The 19,403-nt window shown below is 37.2% G+C and overlaps 2 protein-coding genes across 2 annotated transcripts; both read right to left on the reverse strand.

Moving 5' to 3' along the window:
* Window positions 1–680: 680 nt before the first annotated feature.
* On the reverse strand, window positions 681–4,345 carry LOC143855168 (light-harvesting complex-like protein OHP2, chloroplastic). Its single transcript, XM_077365386.1, has 2 exons — window positions 3,879–4,345; window positions 681–987 (listed from the first exon to the last, which is right to left on the reverse strand). Exons 1-2 carry the CDS (start codon window positions 4,244–4,246, stop codon window positions 873–875), a joined length of 483 nt encoding a protein of 160 aa, XP_077221501.1. The 5' UTR covers window positions 4,247–4,345; the 3' UTR covers window positions 681–872.
* Window positions 4,346–7,941: 3,596 nt separating this feature from the next.
* LOC143854529 (uncharacterized) lies at window positions 7,942–17,516 on the reverse strand. The gene is made up of 3 exons (XM_077364544.1): window positions 17,198–17,516; window positions 10,993–11,073; window positions 7,942–8,723 (listed from the first exon to the last, which is right to left on the reverse strand). Exons 1-3 carry the CDS (start codon window positions 17,354–17,356, stop codon window positions 8,319–8,321), a joined length of 645 nt encoding a protein of 214 aa, XP_077220659.1. The 5' UTR covers window positions 17,357–17,516; the 3' UTR covers window positions 7,942–8,318.
* Window positions 17,517–19,403: the final 1,887 nt, after the last annotated feature.

Here is a 19,403-nt window from a genome sequence, read left to right on the forward strand (position 1 = left end):
AATTCGGTTCCACCATAAGCACTTTCATATTCACTCTAATCTTTTACTGAATATACTAATTACCATGCTCTCCAGATGAAGAATCCTCAGCTACTAATAACTTGACCTCTAATCTTTTACTGAATATACTAATTACCATGTGAATATACTAATTACCATGCTCTCCAGATGAAGAATCCTCAGCTACTAATCTTTTACTGAATATACTAATTCCTATGTGCCATACTTCCATTGGGTGGTCTGTTAAATAAAGTTCCCACTATATTGGTTCTGTGGGCACTTTGTATAAAAAACAAGTGTGTTGTTACTTGTTAGAAAGCAGGGTTGATTTGAATTACGGGAAGAGAAAAAACTTAAGAAAATTTAACAGATCTTGAACCTATGATCAATCTGGTTGTGTACAATGGGCTAGATAATGTACTTGGTTGCATTCTCGCATCTAACAAAGTAAATAACCAGACTGAAGATGAATTCTATCTCCAAGTTCCACTAGAGAGACGAGCTTCCTAGCAACAAAAATCCATAGGTCTAGCAGTAGACAATCTTAACTGGTGTCATGGTCCTAGGTTTGATTCTCACCATGCACTGGTAGTACTGACAATAGTAGCACATCTTCCAGGAACAAAGGAGATAACCAATAAAAGAATAGCCAACTTAATCCAATCTACAGCTTCATAAAATGGAAGGAAAAGGAGAAATTTACTTTCACATTCTTATAATGCAAGTGAATTATGATGATAACATTTAGTGCCAATCGAGAAATTAGCGAAAAAGATACATCAGATCACTCAAAGAAATTAAAGAACCATAAAATTCGAACATTTTTAACAATTACATACATGAAAAGTAGGTGATGATGATGGAGGAGAAAATTAATCCAGGTCCACAATTCCAAAATTGGAGAGAAGGATCTTTAGCTGTTCAACAAAATCTGAACCTGTCGCATATTCTGTCAACAGCCCAACAGCAAAACCGAACATCGCCCATCTGCAAAACCAAAAGTACACATCAAATGATACAAATCTCTATCCAATCCATCACAAAAATCCCAAAATCATGTCAACTGAACAAAAAAGAAAAATCAAACCCAGTTAACTCTTTCATATTTCGTAATTTTATGAAGTGGTCCATGAACTCACAATCACTGTGTTTCTCCACAAAGATACATACAAGTTACACATGAAGTACCTTGTTAGTGGTCCATGAACCCAAAGAACTAAATTAAAAAAGTTATCTGATTAAGTACTTGGACCTCCAACAAGAAAGATAATTAAAAGAAAAACAAAATGAAATTATTCAATTAGAAGAAAAACAACAGCCCAAAAACAGAATGGAGCAACTAAAGAGAAAGACAACTGTTCAAAATTAAATTGATAAAATCATAAGAACTTGAAAACCCCATTGATCGCCACTGAATTGTTAAATAGTTATGAAGGCCCAGAAACCAACGTAGTAAAACCTGAATTGTCAATATCTAAAGAGCCCCAAAACCCATCAGAATCCAAGGTAACTGTTGAAAACTTAAGAAACAAAAATCCCACCTGATCATTATTAAATTGTTGAATTATTAAGGCTAAGAAACCCTTGTGAACACCACTGAATTGTTGAAACCTCGAGCTCTGAAACCTATCCGCTCATTAGTGATGTAACCCACACCCACCCACTCCTGAGATTTCTGTTAAAATGTTGAATTCACAGGACGCTAATAGACCATATGATAACGGTTTCAAATTTCCACAGGAACCGACACGAAACAACCAAAACGTTTCCGTCTCCGTCCCCACAGAAAGCAAACCCGAAACGATCGACGTGCATAAACCAAATCGTAAGTGTAATAGTGGTATACTATATTATTATGTGTTTCATAATTATATTTACCCATTGAGATTGCGGATATAGGAGAGGTCCTTAGAGATTCTGGAGGAGGGGTTGTGTGGGCATTTTCAGGGCCCATTGGGATTGCGGATGCAAGCAGTAGAGGGTGACTCTCTTAACACAATACAGTCCCTTAGAGGCTCTCTTGTCCTTCCATGGAGGTTTGCCCATTTATTTGATGAGATCTAGGTAATATTGTTGGTTCGTCGATCATCTTCTCCCATGTTAGAAGATCAGCGAATAGTGTGGCAGATCGGTTGGCTAAGGAAGGAGTAGACAAAGCGAAGCTTGGAGTTGTTTGATCATTTGCCTCCTTGATGTTTGCTTTCTTTGTTTTTTCTGTTACTCTATGTAAGTACCCGGTTATCTTGTATCTTTGGGGTTGACCTTCTCGGTCACCTCTTTTGAAATGAATATTGCCACCATCCCAAAAAAAGCATAATTATATTTATATGAATTGCATGCGAAATGTGGTGCATGCATTATGTATAAATATTTATATGAGTTACATATAAAATTAGGCATGTACTAGACAGTCTAGACATGAGCGGCAATGCATGTCTTGCTTACGTGGTGGTTTCTAAGAGTACATTTGAGCTTATTCTAGAATTTCCTGAAATTTCATCTTTAAATTGTATCATTTGCATATGTTTATGTGATTTTATAGGATTTTCACTGAATTTCCAACCGAAACCAAAACGTGTTTCCATTTCCGTGGTGACCAAAACCAAAATTTAAAATCTTGCATATGATCACTATGCTGGAGTTTATTCTCTGTCGTGCCAACATTGTCAATGCACAACTTTAAGTAAGCATCATGGACTAATATCATTCTTACACCATCTTCGATTATATTTAGGAAAATCATTGAAAGTCCTCAAATATCTAAATACATGGGAGGTGAAAAGTAGACACAAAGGTGAAAAATATATAGAATTCAAAATTGGGTATACAAGCGGGAATCTTCTATGCCGGTTCATAATTCTCTACTTTTGGCACGCTAACTCTTACACCATTGGTGAGTTCAAAGTATGAATGAGTAGGGATTCTCTTATAGAGTTCACGGTTGGTGATCAAGGGCTTTTATTAGCTAATTGAGAATTGGGATTGGCCTTTATGATTTTATATTTCAATTGCACAAAAGGTGTGACTCTTATGTTGAATTTGTGTATATGAATATGAGTGAGTTGTTGATTATTAGATAACTTGACGTTTCATACAATTTTACACTAGGGCTCTGTTAACTTCTTTCGTTTTCCTTTCCTTTCCGGGTGGGAATCCAGGGAAACTGTCAAGGAAAAGGTTTCGTTTTCCTTGGAAAGCCTCTTTCCGATATATTTAATCGGAAACCAAATCTCAAGTAACAGGGAAAAAGTCAATTTCCACGTCATTTTCAGCTTTTAAATAAGAAATTCCACATATGATAATATTTTTGCCTGGAAAAGAAGTGAACACAGAAATTCTGTCTTGTCAAGGTCTTGTGAGGGAAAAAAAAGGCTGTTTTCCAGGGAAAACAGCACCAGGGAAAAGAAGTGAACAGAGCCTAGGTGAAAATTTTCCTATCCATTATTGAATTGCTGAAATCCCAAGAACCAGAAATCCCCACTAATGACCTTTAAATTATCAGTTAAGAACCCCCAATGCCCATCTGATCACAACAGAATTGCTGAGAACTTAACAACCCTACAACCAACCCGAATTGTTCAACTCTAAAGAACTAAAAAAAAAGCCACATAAACACCACTGAACTGGTAAATTTTCAAGAACCCAAAAGCCCATGTAAAATCCTGGATGTTAAGAGCTAAAACAAGAATCATATAATCTAAAACATGGATTTTACAATTCATGTTTCAGCTTATAAAATCCAGGTTTCAGCTTGTAAAACCCAGGATTTCACAATCCAAGATTATAAAATCCTTGTATCAGAAGACCTCAAAAGGCCAAAACTAAAAGAAGGGTTGGAAAAAAAGAAGATAAGAAGATAATAAACCCATATGGTTTACCTTCCATTTGCAATTTCGTTCTTTCCCATGAAACCAAAGAAGGGGCCTTGGTCTGCTTCTTCAAGCTTCTTCTGCCGAAAATATTCTTGTAACTCTTTGGCCATATTTCTCTGGAATTCTAAAGTAATATCATTGGTGCTCGACACTTGAGAAACAGGTTTTGGAGGAACAGAAGAGAGGGAGGGAGTGGGCTTAAGAGTAAGAGATGGTTGCACTCTCAGAGGAGGAGGAGGAGCTACAGGTCTTCTAAGAGGTCCTTCAGCATTTGAGCTCTTAATGATAGAGGGTTTTGCAGAAAAATTGAATGAAGAAGATGAGGAGGATGCAGAAGAAGAAGAGATTCTGGGGATTGAAAATGTTACAGACATATCTTCTTCTTCCTCCTTTATCTTCTCTCTCTATATTCAGACAGGGTAGGAAATAGAAGGAAAAAAGACGGGAAAGTAGGACAAAAAAAAAACAGAAGCTGAAAGCTGTGGATGTGATAGAGCCAAGTTTTCCCGCACGATCTTTGGGGATTTCACAGGTTCTGATCCGATTAAAATGGATCATCCAAACTGTTCATTTGTTGGGTCCTTAATTAAATAGTGAGTGCTAGAGAAATTCTTCTTTTGAATGGCATAGACTTGGGCGGTGATAAATTCACCCCCTACTAGGATGAATTCACCCCGAATTTTTCAAAATATACTGTACAGCGCACACTACAGGATGATCCAAATCGTCCATTTGATGGGCCATAATGTAAATAGGTTGTGCCCCAAAAATCGTTCTCATAGGATGATCCTAGCGCTCTTATCTATAGAGAAACTCTATAATCAAACCTCTATAGATCGGATGGTTGGGGTCTTCCTATGGGAATGATTTTTGGGGCACACCTATTTACGTTACGGCCCATCAAATGGACGGTTTGGATAGGAGGACATTTGGATCATTCTATGGGGATGATACTATGTGCACTGTACAGTATCATCCCCATAGAATGATCCAAACGCCCTAGTACAAATCTCATCAACCCTCCAATCTATGGAGGTTTTTATATGTTTCTATAATGTGCAATCCCTTAACAGATAGGAGGGCATTTGGATCATTCTATGGGGATGATACTATGTGCACGGCATATTTAAAGTTGGGGCTACATATGAATGATTTGCATCATTCAATCATGTCGGCCCACTGCATTTTTAAAGACGCACAAACAAGTACACGCTCAAACCGTATAAAAAGTCATGAGAAATTATATGATGGCCGACCTTGAATGAGTGCTTTGTTAAAAAAAGTAAAAAAAAAGTGATGTGTAATTCTCATAGAATTTTTAAAAAATTCAAAAAATTCTCTCATTTTCTCTTCTACTATATATATAAATAAAGGTTTAACGTCTCATTTCAAACAAGCCTTTAGAATTATCTAAGATTTTCAAAAAAAGTGTAGTTCAGGTCCTCCTGTTTCATCAAGTACAGGCATATTGGTTCACTATTGAACTTGGGGTGCAACCTTAGATCGGTAGTTTGAGGGCATTGTGTCGTCGGGACTTTGGGACTTTAATTTCACGCAGCCACCTGCACAAGTGGGATAAGTAAGTCTTTAAGATGGAGCGTAATTGGCATGGGACTAACTCATACGGGTGTGGCTTAAAGTTATGGGTATGCTCCACATTGACGCGAGTTAAAATCCCCCAGGCTTACCCGGTGCGTGTGGTTTACGTAGGGAGTAGTACCGCCCTAAAAACTTGGGCTGGGGATACCCTATGTCATAAAAAAATAAAGGCGTGGGACTTTATTTTCACATAGCCACCCGCATAAGGAAATAAGTCTTTCATGCAGTCATATTCATCATTCCATATTCATCTCGTCTTTTATACCTTGATTATTTGCATCCCTCTTGTTTGATTCCTGTTGTTTGATTATACATCCTACAGATTTGCCACAATAATCTAAATACTTTTACTCCTCACTGCTGGTAAAAACCTTAGAGCATTTAAATACATTTATTCTTCACTGCTTGGTAAAAACCTTTAAGATGAGCCTTAATTGGCTTCACCAGCCTAATTCCTTGTTCCTACACTTGTTTCTATATTCTTGTGTTTCGTACTCTGATCATTTGCATCGCCGTTATTTGATTATACTTCATACAAATCTCTCCCAACAAATATGATGCCCGACCGTGAGAATGTAAAGGGCGGTAAGAGACAAAACCTGTTGCCTTGGTTTTTGAACCAAGGAAAAGTGAAAAAAAGGGCTTTCTCTTGGATTAAAAACCAAGGAAGAGATGGTTTTCTCTCTCTGCCTTTTATAATCTCACGGTTGGGTATCATATAAGTTCTCAAAAGTTACATATGTGCATGTGAGATTTTATGAGGCCACACACTTTATAGTCCAATATTTTTCAAAAGGTGATGTACTGCCGACTTCACAAGATGATTCAAACCCTTTGAACTATAAAGATTGGAGGGTTAGGATCGAACTAACCCTTTGAACTATAAAGAGACTGCACAATATGGAAATCTCTATAGATAAGAGGGCTAGGATCATCCTATGGGAATGATTTTTGGGGCACAACCTATTTACATTATGATCCATCAAATGGGTGGTTTGGATCGTCAGATGAATGGATCTGCGGTACTTTTTGAAAAATATTGGACTATACAGCCACACACCATATAAAAACTCCGTATAAGTTATTGTTGGATTTAAAGGATCAAGCGAGTTACTTTTGTTCTGGAAGCATTTGTTTTTTTGATAATTTTTCAACTCAAGCTTTAAAAATTTGAGAAAAAGATTTTTAGAAAATCAGGAAATTCCTAGGTTCAGAAAATAACTTTTCAAAATCTAGGAAATAAGTTTCCATAATTTAAGGAAAGCATTTCGAAAATTTTGGATATAGTTTCCTAAAGAGATAACTAATAAACTTGATAATTGAGGGATATAGTTACAATTAGTTATGGGGGGGCGAGGTTTCTGAGCTATAGCTCAGATAGCTTATCTGAGTAAGCCACTATAAATACACTGTCTCCCATGTTGTTGGACTTATCCAACCCATACATTCCATAGAACCTGACATAGATAGGGTGTTCCTAACAAACCATCTTCATACAATCATCCTAACCATTCGATCTGTACAAGCACAGAATAGACTCATTTTCTAGACGTCCATTTTAAACCTTCACAAATCAACACTTACCATGATTCTATGGAGATGATTTCTTAGGGACACCCTATATATGTTAGGTCCTATAGAATCAATATGTAACATAACCCAAATAACACAGGTACCTACTCTATTTATATGAGCTTGCTCATATAGCTTATCTGAGGTATCGCTCAGAGACCTTCATCTATCTGTAGTTATAGAACCCATCATATCTATAAATTTTGGTTTGTCCTGATCTATAAATTAAGGATAGAGTATGAATGCTATTAAAATTTAATATGATATTTTATGAAAATAGAAGGTTTTTTTTAGGGCAGTGATAAATCGACTCCCAAATATCTTAAATCGACTCCCCATGTGTCTATCTCTCTCCGCTTTCTCTCTCCAACCCAGAGGAGAGAGAAAGACACATGGGGAGTCGATTTATCACTCCCCTTTTTTTATTCATCTATAAATTAAGGATAGAGTATGGATCTTATTCAAATTAAGGGATTTTCTAGGGGCAATCGCAGAAGGCATTTTGCAGATGGGCTGTTCCATGTGAGAGCAGCCACACAGGCTCAGATTTTGTCTTGTTCATTTAATTCCTCTGAGGTGGCTGCTCTCACATGCAACAGCCCGTTCTCGAAATCCCTTTCGCGATGGCCCCTAGCAAATCCCTAAAATTAATATGATACTTCTGAAAGGTAAACACGAAACTTTGAAGCAACCTCACAATTTGATGACTCCACCTAGTACATGCTCATGCAAAATTGACTAATTGAGTACAGGCTAACAAATGTATAGAGAGTCCAAAAGCTATAAGCGACCCACGTAAGCCAATTTACTTTAAACTGAACAGATTTCCAACCAGTTACATTCCATCCACATAAATTAAATTCATCTGTTATAAATTACACTGAGTACAGATCTAATCTACATGGAGCAACACAAACTCAATCCATATAATATTTCAAAGGAGTTCAACAAAAAAAGAACAGATAGATCACTTGTTACATGCCCTGCCATCTTTCAACACTAGCGAGAAAAAGCAACACATATTTCAAATCACATACATAAAAAAAAGGTGTCTACAGGAGAAGATCATAATGCATTCAATGGGATATTGTTGTAACATTTCATACAAAACCCCAAAAGCTGGATGCTCCATTAGAACACACTAAGCTGTATTTTTCTTCTTTCAACGCTAATTCCCACAAGTTGACACTTTTTTTTTCCTTTTGTGGGTTTTCTTTTTGCTTGGAATTAAACAATTAAGGGTGCAGCCACTGGCTCTTCAACGGCTCGCTTTTATCAATAGGATTCATGACTTGGGCTCTCTGCGTGCATGTCCATTGATGAATCGTTGGAACTAAGAGAGTTGGAATCCCTGTTCTGATGAGGATAATTTATTTCATGACTCCGTGCTGCTCCATTGCCACAAGGTAAAACACTGTTTGGATTATACCCTCCCTGAGCTAAATGATAGGGCTGGAGGCTTCGCCGAACAGGACTGGACAAAGCATTTGAGAAAACTGAATTCTTGGGCTGATCAGGGTGCCCGGAACGAGGACCCTGTCCAATTATGGCCTGCCCAAATGAACCAGACAATGCTTGGATGCTTGAATTAGTGAAATGCGTAGTAGGCTGGGAAAGTTGGTGTTGAAATTGAAATCTTGGAGGCATTGATGCATCCTCTCCTCCATAGTCCAGTTCATTCTGAAATATCAAAAGTAATCTTATGTGGGTGTGCCAGGAAATTGAGAAGAACTCAAATGCTTAGTGTTAGAACTCAAGTTACCTTGTTAAAACATCAGAAACCCAAAAATGGAGAACCCAATATTAAAATCAAATTGTTAGTATACTAGGTGTTTATCAAGTTTCTGAAGAATCTTCCACAGCCAACAAACTGTACATCATCATCTTTAAGTTTATATGAAATAGATAAAGTTCCGAAGCATATTCTCATGCTTCAGACAAATAATTGCTCTACCTACAACACTAGATTTTTTTTTTTGAATGGTGCCTACAGCACTAGAATATAAAGCCCATTTTTTCCTCAGATAAGAAAGTTCTACTTGCTACCTCAACTGAGATGACTAGTTGCTACACCACGACTCAGACAACAGAACAGGTTTTAACTTGTGTTGTTCAAAGGGAATAGAATTACACAAATTTTGTTGGGAAATGATATCAGCAAAACAATGTTTTGATATTTTTAGTAACTCATCGTGTCTTTTATTATTTAAAGAGCTGTCAAAGGTTATTGCAGTTCCCAATAAGCTCTCAGGAAGCCAATTAAAACTGCAAAGACAATCTGGGTTTGTGCAATTATTAAAACATGGTTGTGCTAGTATCATTTCCTTTTCTTTTCTTTTCTGTGGTGGTGGTTTGGGGGGTTAAAGGGTTTTTTGTGTTTGTGTGTGTGTGTGTGTGTGGGGGGGGGGGGGGGGGGGACGGGACGGCGGGCAATTTTTTGTGTGTTTATTTTTCAATTTTCCAATTAAGAAATGAATCAAATCTTATATAAATTTGTAAACAATTATATATTATACGTAGTAGTATTCATAATGGAACAACCGAAACAACGTTCCACCAATGTATAATATAAGGTAACGGAAGAGTGAATAGGAGAAGACTACCCCAAATGTTCCACCAATGTATAATATAACATAACGGAAGAGTGAAAAGGAGAAGACTACCCCAACCGTACCACGTAGACAGGGAAGTATCTAACTGTATTACTGTAAAGTTGTTGTTGTACAATGTACCAGAGCGACCATGTTCCAAGTAGCATAACTCAAAACCATGACCACTATTCAGCAACTATAAGGTGACATGAAGTGCTTTTTGACATCCTTACAAGTAGTGGGATTTTTTCTAAACTGATTGGTGATTTTTTTTGTTTCAAAATCGTTTGGAGAATTGATATAAGGATGCCATATAAACAAACTTGGTAAGGAATTGATATAAGGATCGCATATAAACAAACATTGTAAGAACGATATAATCTTAAGGCCGATCACTCCTTGGGAATGATGTGCAGGCTCTGAAAAGAACGTAACTACCATTTTCAAAGGCAGAAAATCTCATGTCAGATCAATGCGATTCTCTGTCCTTGTCATCTGAAAATGAGAGTATAAGGAGCAGAAACATTATGCAAAATGAGCCTCCCATGGATTCATTTGAGGAAATGATATTTCCATTCCCATTTACTTATCTTTTCAATACTTGAAAGTTATTTTTTCTAAAATTATTAAACTACCCTCGGTCAATCGTCACTAGTCATGAAGCTCGTTAAACCATAATGGCGGGGCTTTTGCTTATGTGATGAATTTTGAGTGTGTATTTATGCTTATTATAGCACTTCCTGAACTTCCATCTTAAATGCCTAAATGCACACATTTCCATAAATTTCCATAATTTTACAGAATTTCCACTAATATTTCCATCTAAAATCCGCATGGTTGGTTCACGCACATGCAGATGTGAGGAGCCAGAGCCCGGCATGTTCGCCTGCTAGGCTGGTCTTCGCCTTCAGATAAAAAAAGGTGTTGTCAACCGAAACCTGAAACCTTGTTTGCACTATTTTCTCTTTAGATATCTTCTGTTAGGGTGAACAAAGTATGCTCACTTAGTGATGAATACCATTCCCTATGCAGAAGCCTGGAAGGCTCTCTTGATGTAATTAAATTCACCTCCTCTGTATGATCCTATTTATTTCTAATTTCCTCCTTTATAGACAACTACGGTTCATTGAAAAATCCACATCATTGGGGAAAAAAACCATGCCATATTTACAGTTATTCATCAGATTTAAGGCATAATCTGTATTGGAAACACCAAGGGAAGTAAAACATATAAGAAACAAAAAGCAAGAGCACAAAAAAGGTCTGATGTGTACTTCCCAAACTATTTTTCAAGATGAACATCTAATAGAGAAAGCAACACCAAAAGTAATATGTTAAAAACGGTCAAATTAAATAACCTGCAAGTAAGCGAAGATTTCAGCCCCCGTCACACTTGATCCTTCCTCGTGTTGTCTCAAGATCCACTGGTAAAGTTTCTCCTGTATAAAGCAAACTACTGGCACTAAGAAATATACTAAACAATTATTCCCTTCACCACCATAAATACAACCACATTGATAATTTTTTATTCAGGAGAAGTTAAACTTCATCAAAACAAGGTAATATATTCAACAGAAACAACCCAAGCGGCAAAAAATGGCATACAACATATCAAAATCAAATGACTAAATCCCCTTGACCATTCAATTGTTGGTTAGCCTGACCACAAGGATGTTGCATATGAAGGTGAGGTAAGTAACCAAAAAAGATGATTGGCAGCTCAATAATGTCAAACTAAGACCCGGTTTGGATTGCAGGAATTTTGTAAAAGTTTGGAAAGGAAAAATATTTCTCAAAGTTCCTACTTTTTTTACACATGAAAAAGATAACTGGATTCAATTATTAGGGACCGTTGATTTATGATAATACCCCTTTAAATTAACAATAATTGTATCATTTTCCACTAAATTGTAGAAAGAAAAAATTTTCTCAACAAAAATTTTCTGTCAGAAATATTTTTCTTACAATCCAAACAGGGAGGGACTAAGTGAAACCATGAAATGTAAGGAAGTATCAAAAATGAAAAAAAAGGAAGAGTAATTTGCTCTAAAATTCACCAGAAATCAGATTTAAGATCTAAAAGAAACATGTTCATGACCAATTAACATCCACGGGAAAGTATTACATATCTAGGAAAATGATAAATGCACTCCCCTGTTTTGACAATGGCACTCCACACTTTACTAACTATTTTTCTAATTGATCGCAATTTAGGAATTGTAACTGCCTCTAAAGCTAATTACAAAAGTGAAAAGCAAAGTGTAGAGTGCTGCTATCAAAACAGGGGAGTGCTGTTGTTATTTCCCTATATATAAAGAAAAACTAGGAAATAGAATACAATCATTCAACCATTGATGGAGATACTTTTGGGAGGCACAATTTTTCATAGGAATATCCATTTTAAGCGATTTATAGCTTGCCTCTACTTCTCTTAAAGGATAAAGATGTACAACAATTATTCATTATATATATATATATATATATATATATAGACACACACACACACACACATGTGTGTGTGCGTGTGTACACACACATCTCTCTCTCATACATACATACATGCACACACACACACACACACACACAGAGAGAGAGAGAGAGAGAGAGAGAGAGAGAGAGAGAGAGAGAGAGAGAGAGAGAGAGACTAGGAAATGGAATACAACCATTCAACCATTAACAGATACTTAACGGAGGCATAACTTTTCACAAGAATATCCATTTTAAGCCCCCTGTGAAAAATAACTAGTGAAACCAAAACCTTTAAGTATATTAAGTGGTATACTATGCTAGTATGCAGTATGTACTACATAATTATAGTTATATGAATTACATGTGAAATATGGTATATATATTATGTATAAATATTTATATGAATTGCATATGAAGTGGGGTGTACTGAATTATCAGACGGGTGACACTATTGCATGCATCAAGGTGTTTGATTGTTAAACCATTATGGGTGTTTTTTTTTACTTATGTGATGGTTTTTCAGTGTATTTGTGCTTATTCTGGCACTTCCTGAATTTTCATCTTAAATGTACCTCATTTACTTATGTTTCTATAACTTTCCATAATTTGATACGATGTCCATCGACATTTCCATCCGAAACCGACATGTTTTCATTTCTATCACGACCGAAATACATACTGAAACCCAAACCTGGAACATTGCAGCTAAGAAGCAGCTGATAGGATTGCAAATATTTTCAATCAAACATGGTAGCAAGCTCAAGGCTAACTATGGGTAGTCAGTCAATCCTCGTCAACTTGGCATGGCACGAATGAGTACTCAGTTGACGTGGACATAACTATGGATAGCCAAAGGAGTTTTGATTGACTTTGTAGGGCCAAAAACATGGACTCAGACAAGAATGCGGCCAAGGTAAAAGGGAGACAACTCACGGGAGTCCACGATGACACCGGGGAGTTTTGAAACTATGGTTAGTGTGGTGCTAAGCTTGCCTCAGCTTTTTCAAACTTGTTCGCCAAAGCCATTAATCCTAGGGCACTTAGCATCGATTACCAGAACATAGATGGTCCCTGGAGAAAGGTCATACCATTATTGAGAGAAGGGACATCCTTGAGGACCTCAAATGAGTTCTCTTTACTTGAGGTACTTAATGACCATTATTTCTCAATTGTTGGAGTTAATTTGGTGCCATGAATGTTCTGTTAAGTCTTACTAGATGCTGTCTGCATTGCAAATTCCCAAAGGCAGACTGTGGTTTCCCAATATGTGGCAATCATTGGCCTTCGCAAAGGCAGACTGTGGTTTCTCAATATGTGGCAATCATTGGCCTCACCTACAACAACTGCATTTTTATGGTATATCCTTTGTAGGAAAATCCTTATGGTGACCAGATGATTAAAAGGAAGATTTGTATTTTCATTTGTTTTGGATTTAAAATAACAAAGTTATGAACATTTAAATTTGGTATTGAGACTCTGTCAAGAAATCCCTACACCCTACTGCACAGTCCTAATAAAACAACTATAACTCTCTCATCTCATATAAGGTTTTGGATGATACAGGTGTATCTATGTTGTTCAAACGCCAAGAACTACAAAGGTATGATTGGACCATTTCTGACCGTCGGATCAACCACATGATGACACGTATCGACGATTGAGAACAAGGTGATCCCAGATCATATTTTTCCAAGGCTGATTATCAACAGAGATTCGAAGAGATTGAATTACAACCAGATCAACGGCCCATGTTGATTATAGAGCTTAATATAGTTTTTTATTTTATTAGAATTTGATCTCTTAGGAATTTAAGTTGGACGATTTTTTTTTATGCATAGGGTATCCCCACCCCATTTTAGGGCCGGACTAATCCCTATGGATGCACGCAATCTCCCTGTCTTAGAGTTGTCGTCCAAGTCTAGAATATTTAGGAAACTCACAGAAGTTTTACGAAGTATGACTTTCACTAGACATCGTAGAGATTTTTAGGGTATTTTAGGGGCTGTTTGGATACATGGATTTTGGAATCCAGGTTTTAGTTTGAAAGCGGTGTAAAATTCTGGATTTTTCAATCCATTATCCTGGATTTTAAGGAAGAAATCCAGGTTTAAGAAATCTCTCTCCCATCTTGAGATTTCTAAAACCTGGAAACACGGGACGATCTCCTACTCTCTCGTTCGATGGAAAGAAGGGCGAGAAATTAGAAAATGATGGACAGCCTCCTTCTCTAGCCTCCCATCCAGGATTTTGAGGAAATACAAGATACTAAAATCCGCATATCCAAATGGTCCCTTAGACATTTTCTTTCGTAGCTTTGGTAGGAATCGTCTAATGCAAGTCTATAAAAGGAGCATCAATGGAACGAAATATCATGGCTGAATTATAGGAGTAAATTGTTAAGGAGATTTGGTATGAGTTGGGTTTTCCCTGAAAAACTCTTTGATCTTCTCCTAGGATGGTTGGCGGCCCCGTGGAAAAAGAAAAGGCAAAATTATTTGGAATGAATCTTTCCTAGCTAGCATTTGGGTGTTACGGAAGGAAAGAAATGCAAGAACATTAAAGGGATCTCCAAACCCTACGCCTATCTTTTTGTAAAAGTGATTGCCTTGACGATCTCATGGGTAAAGGCCCTCCCTCTCTTCAAATTTGTATCCACCTATGATTTGTGGGAGAGGTGGGGTGAAGTTTCTGGAAGCGTGGAAATCAAGGAAAAAATAATTCAAGAGTGGTCTCCCCCTGTGCCTGGGTTTCTGAAGCTCAACTTTGATGGCTCTAGCTTGGGGAATCCTGGTCCAACTGGGATTGGGGGCGTCCTGAGAAATGAGGTTGGGGAGGTGATTTGAGCGTTTGCGGGCCCCCATAGGGATTGCGCTTCGGAAGCAAAGGTGTGTGCTGTTTTCCAAGGGTTGAAGTTAGCAGTGAGAGATCGTTTGGAAAACATAGTTGTAGAAGGAAACTCATTGAATGTCATCTGCTGGCTTAATGGATCGCAAAATTTACCTTCGAGATTTGATAGTTTGTTTGATGAGATATTCGATTGGATGAGATCCTTCTCCTAGTGTTTCAGCATGTTCGCCGCTCTACCAACAAAGTGGTTGATAGTTTAGCTCGAGATGGAGTATCAAAAAAAGCGTTGGCGCTTTTTTATTCTCTGTCGCCCCGATTTTCACTCTTTTTAAATCGATTTTCCTCTTAGTTGCTCTTGTTCTCTATCTATATCGACCACCTCGATCTTTCTTCTCTTAATAAATTGACATTTAAAAAAAAAATATTTTAAATAAAGTATTTTTGCGGAAATTTATTCATGTTTACTTTCGTCTTCTTCCTTGGAACAAAGAAGTAAGACAACAGTTTTGTAGTTTGTTTCTTCCTTCCTCAACAACTTCTACGTGCTTGACTGGTTTTTTCCGGTAGCCAATTGCCATTGAAACAAGCCTTTCCTGGCTTCCAAAAATCCATGATCATCTTCAACATGAAGTGGCTTATGCGAGAGCTTCGACGTCCACCTGCTGCCTTAGCTTAACCGTCCTATCTTCCACATCAGGTGAAACACAAAACTCCAACTTAAGAATAATGGAAATGACCGAGCCATTAAGAAAAAGGAAATGACTGATGGGACACATGCACCCATCCAATATCATGTGCAAACCAAAGAGCCTTCAATCAATTTCAACAAGTTACCAAGCAAAAATAGGTTCAAAGGGACAATTGTCACTTGCTTGCCCCGTCCCTCTATCTATAGTGAGTTGGTGGCTGGTTTACCTTTCAAGGGGATTATCTACTCTTTTCTTATGCCTACTTGACAAAGATCCCATCACATATAACAACCATTCACCAGATTAGAGTTACAAATTCTATAGACAAGCAGTGATTACATAATTTTGCTACAAAATGGCCCACATATTTCATGTTAAAATACTTCACCAGTGTTCACTCCCGTCAAGAAGAATTCCTTAATTACAACCTAGAAAAACCACCATAGTCAATAAATATTCTACACAAATAAGAAACGGAGTTCGCATAATCTCTCTCGAAGAGACACTGCCGAAACAATATTGACACACTAACAAAAATCAAATCCAAAGAAGAAGGTGTTAGGAACCCCACTCCATTCATAACGGAATTGATCTTTTTAGACGGAAGATCAGCCTCTTGACCCACTTCGAGTGAAGGATTGGTCCTCCTTCAAGGCAAAGACGCACTTTTCTAGAATAAATTTCTGCATTTCCTCTTGACTCACTAATATTGGACTCTGGCTTCAACTCAATCTAAATCATCTAAACCAAATAATACTCAACTAACACTTATCACATAGATAGATCTGCTAAACTCTAACTCAACCTCCTAAGTCTGACTCATCCCTAGGAGATAAGGCACGTAACATTCCACCCACCTTGAAATCAACCTTGTCCTCAAGGTTGGAGGTTAAGCGCTGGATGGTTGGTGAAAAATTGGTGAAAAATAAGATATTGCAAAGGACTTTCCAAAATTCTTCTCTCCTCTCTCTTTCTTTTTCCTTATGTCTCCCATTCTTCTTCTCTTCATCTTACAACGTGTTGCATCCGAATGTTACGAACCCAAATCCGAAGTTAGATCATGCCACTCTAATACCAAATCAATTCGCAACCGGATTGATCTTCTTAGAGGGAAGATCAGCCTCTTGACCCACTTCAAGGGAAGGGTCAGTCCTCCTTTGTGTGCAAAAACACAAGTTCTGGGGTATAATCTCTTGAAGAAAAAGCTGGGCCGAAGCAATATTAACACAACAATAAAATTCAAATCCAAAGAAGAAGGTCCAAAAACTATACAATGCATAGTTTTTGAGAAACATGCAGACAGACAGAAATATGATTCCAAATACATTAACCCACAAACAAAAATATCAGGATCAGAAAACAAAAACAAAAAAAAGAATCTCAAATTAAGCCATATCAGAACAAGATTACCAACGAAAACAAATGAAAGAACAGAACTAAACAATAATAACAATAAAAGATAAAAGATGGGTTCTTAATTAAAAAAAATGAAAACCCATGAAAGAGATCCACAACCCATCAAAGAAAACCCATATAGAGAAAGGGAATAAAAACAAACCAATCCATGTCTTTCTCCGGCTTGAAAAGCAAGCTTTTGTTGATTCATGGCATGGGTATAAAGCTGAGAGAGAGAATTAGCAGCGCTACAAAAGCTTGTATACATGGACCGATCGACTTCATCGAGGCGTGTAGCATCAGATTTCCTCTTCTTCGCCATGAAAAAAATCTGCCCTTTTTGGTTTAAAACCCTAGAAATATCAATATTGATGTTTTTACCAGAGAGAGAGGGTTTGGGGCTCTATGTTTTTATTCTTTTCTTTTCTTTTCTTTATCAAGGTGGGGTTGGGGATTCGGTTTCATTTCCATGAGCCAAGTGTCAAAAGAAAGCATTAAGCCTACGCATTCTCTTGCACATACTTTGGTTTGGCTTCTGTAATTTAAATTTGATGTTGATGTTGGCAGTACTATGGTTTGATAATTGCACAAACATAGATTGTCTTTTCTTTTTGAAACAGTTTTCAAATGTTATTATGGTTCACAAAAAGACAAGCTGAGTCTGTTTGTTTGGTGTTTTTTTTTTTTTGGAGTGGTGGCAAATTTTCATTATAAAAAAAGAAACCAAGATGGTCAAACCAAGAGAGAATTACAGAAGCAACCGTTCAAAAAAATAACTAGAAAAGGCAAAGAAAAAGGTCAAGGGGGACAAGCTGAGTTTGTGCAATTATTAAAATATAGTAGTGTTGGTGCAAAAATCCTACACTATTTCTATGAGAGAAAATAACCTTGGATCGAAGATTTTCCAATTTATGTGAAATTAATAAAATAATTCCTTTAGGGCCCGTTTGGATGCCGAGAAGATTTTGATTTGAATTTTCCACATTTGCAGCCCTTTTTGCGTTGTAATTTGGATCCGAATCAAATCCTTTGGTTTCCAATTCAGCAACTGACAGTGAAAAAAATCAGATTTCCAAATATGCTGTGGAAATAAGTAATTGTAAATCCACGGATCTGGGAGTTTCCTTCACCCTCTTTGCTTCTCAACCTCTCCCCTCTAGTAGGAAGTACCCCTTTTCCTCTCTGTCTCCCCAACATGAGCTGACAGATCTATTCATTTTGTATTCAAAACTCAATTCTAAATCCAAATACAAAATATGAAGTATCCAAACGGGCCTTAGCGCAAGGAGAGAAGAAATTTACCAAAGAACAAGATTAGAGAATACCTTCTTCAAGGTGATGTCCATACACAATCCGAATTACAAGATAAACATGTAGAGAAAAGAAGGAAAACCAATAGACAGAAATTGAAGAAAAAAGGCGAACCAATACATTTCTTCTCTCTCCGGCTTGAAAAGCAAGCTTTTGCTAATTCATGATGGGTATAAAGCTGAGAGAGTGAAGTGAATTCGCAGCGCTACAAAAGGTTGTATACATGGCATCAGATTTCCTCTTCTTCGGCATGAAAATGATCTGCAATTTTCTCGTTTAAAACGCTAGAACTATCAACAAGAGATAGAGGAAGTGTCAAAAGAAAGCAAATTGATGCGGCGACACGATATTAAAAGCCTACGCATCCTCTCCCACAAGTCTGCTAGATTGTTTTATGTAATTTAAATTTTAGATACTCATATTGGCACTACCATGTTTTGATAATTGCTTAAACTCATCTTGTATTTAATTATTTAAACGGGACCTAGACACAGTACTTTAAACAGCTGTCTTAAGGTAGACAATCCGATGGACTATTCGAATCCGAAGTTAATCCGATGGACTATTCGAATCCGAAGTTAAATGAAGAGTCTAGTGCAATGACCATTGAAAGACATGTCTAAGCACAACAATTGCACACAACTCGGCTTATCTTTTTTATTAGTTTTTTTTGGTAGGTAAGCGGGGATCAAATCTAACAGCTGTCTTAAGGTAGATAATCTGATGGACTATTCGAATCCGAAGTTAAATGAACAGTAGTGCAATGACCATTGAAAGACATGTCTAAGCACAACAATTGCACAAAACTCGGCTTATCTTTTTTGTTACTTTTTTTTGGTAGGTAAGCTGGGGTCAAATCTGCAACCTCAAGGTTGAGATGTGAAGCCTCAACCATTGAGCTACATGCCCAACCCCTTATCTTTTCTATTTTAATTGGCTTCTGAGAGCTTTTTTTTTTATCCCAGCTTATCCTTGGAGAATTAACGAGACATTGATTGCCAAAAATACCAATTGCGTCCCTACTATAACATATACCTTGACACTACTACTACAGTAGT

The sequence above is a fragment of the Tasmannia lanceolata genome, unplaced genomic scaffold (genome assembly GCF_043159265.1).
Source record: "Tasmannia lanceolata isolate RefF3 unplaced genomic scaffold, GAP_Taslan_0.1 ptg000020l, whole genome shotgun sequence".
NCBI lineage: Eukaryota > Viridiplantae > Streptophyta > Magnoliopsida > Canellales > Winteraceae > Tasmannia > Tasmannia lanceolata.

What these genes read in the sequence shown, in the direction of transcription:
- LOC143855168 (XM_077365386.1), bottom strand. Translation starts at nt 4,246, where the DNA reads ATGTCTGTAACATTTTCAATCCCCAGAATCTCTTCTTCTTCTGCATCC. An exon ending in AACGAAATTGCAAATGGAAG is followed by an intron (nt 988 to 3,878) that starts GTAAACCATATG and finishes TTGGTTTTGCAG; the next exon opens with ATGGGCGATGTTCGGTTTTG.
- LOC143854529 (XM_077364544.1), bottom strand. Translation starts at nt 17,356, where the DNA reads ATGGCGAAGAAGAGGAAATCTGATGCTACACGCCTCGATGAAGTCGAT. An exon ending in CCGGAGAAAGACATGGATTG is followed by an intron (nt 11,074 to 17,197) that starts GTTTGTTTTTAT and finishes TGCTTTATACAG; the next exon opens with GAGAAACTTTACCAGTGGAT. An exon ending in AAATCTTCGCTTACTTGCAG is followed by an intron (nt 8,724 to 10,992) that starts GTTATTTAATTT and finishes TTGATATTTCAG; the next exon opens with AATGAACTGGACTATGGAGG.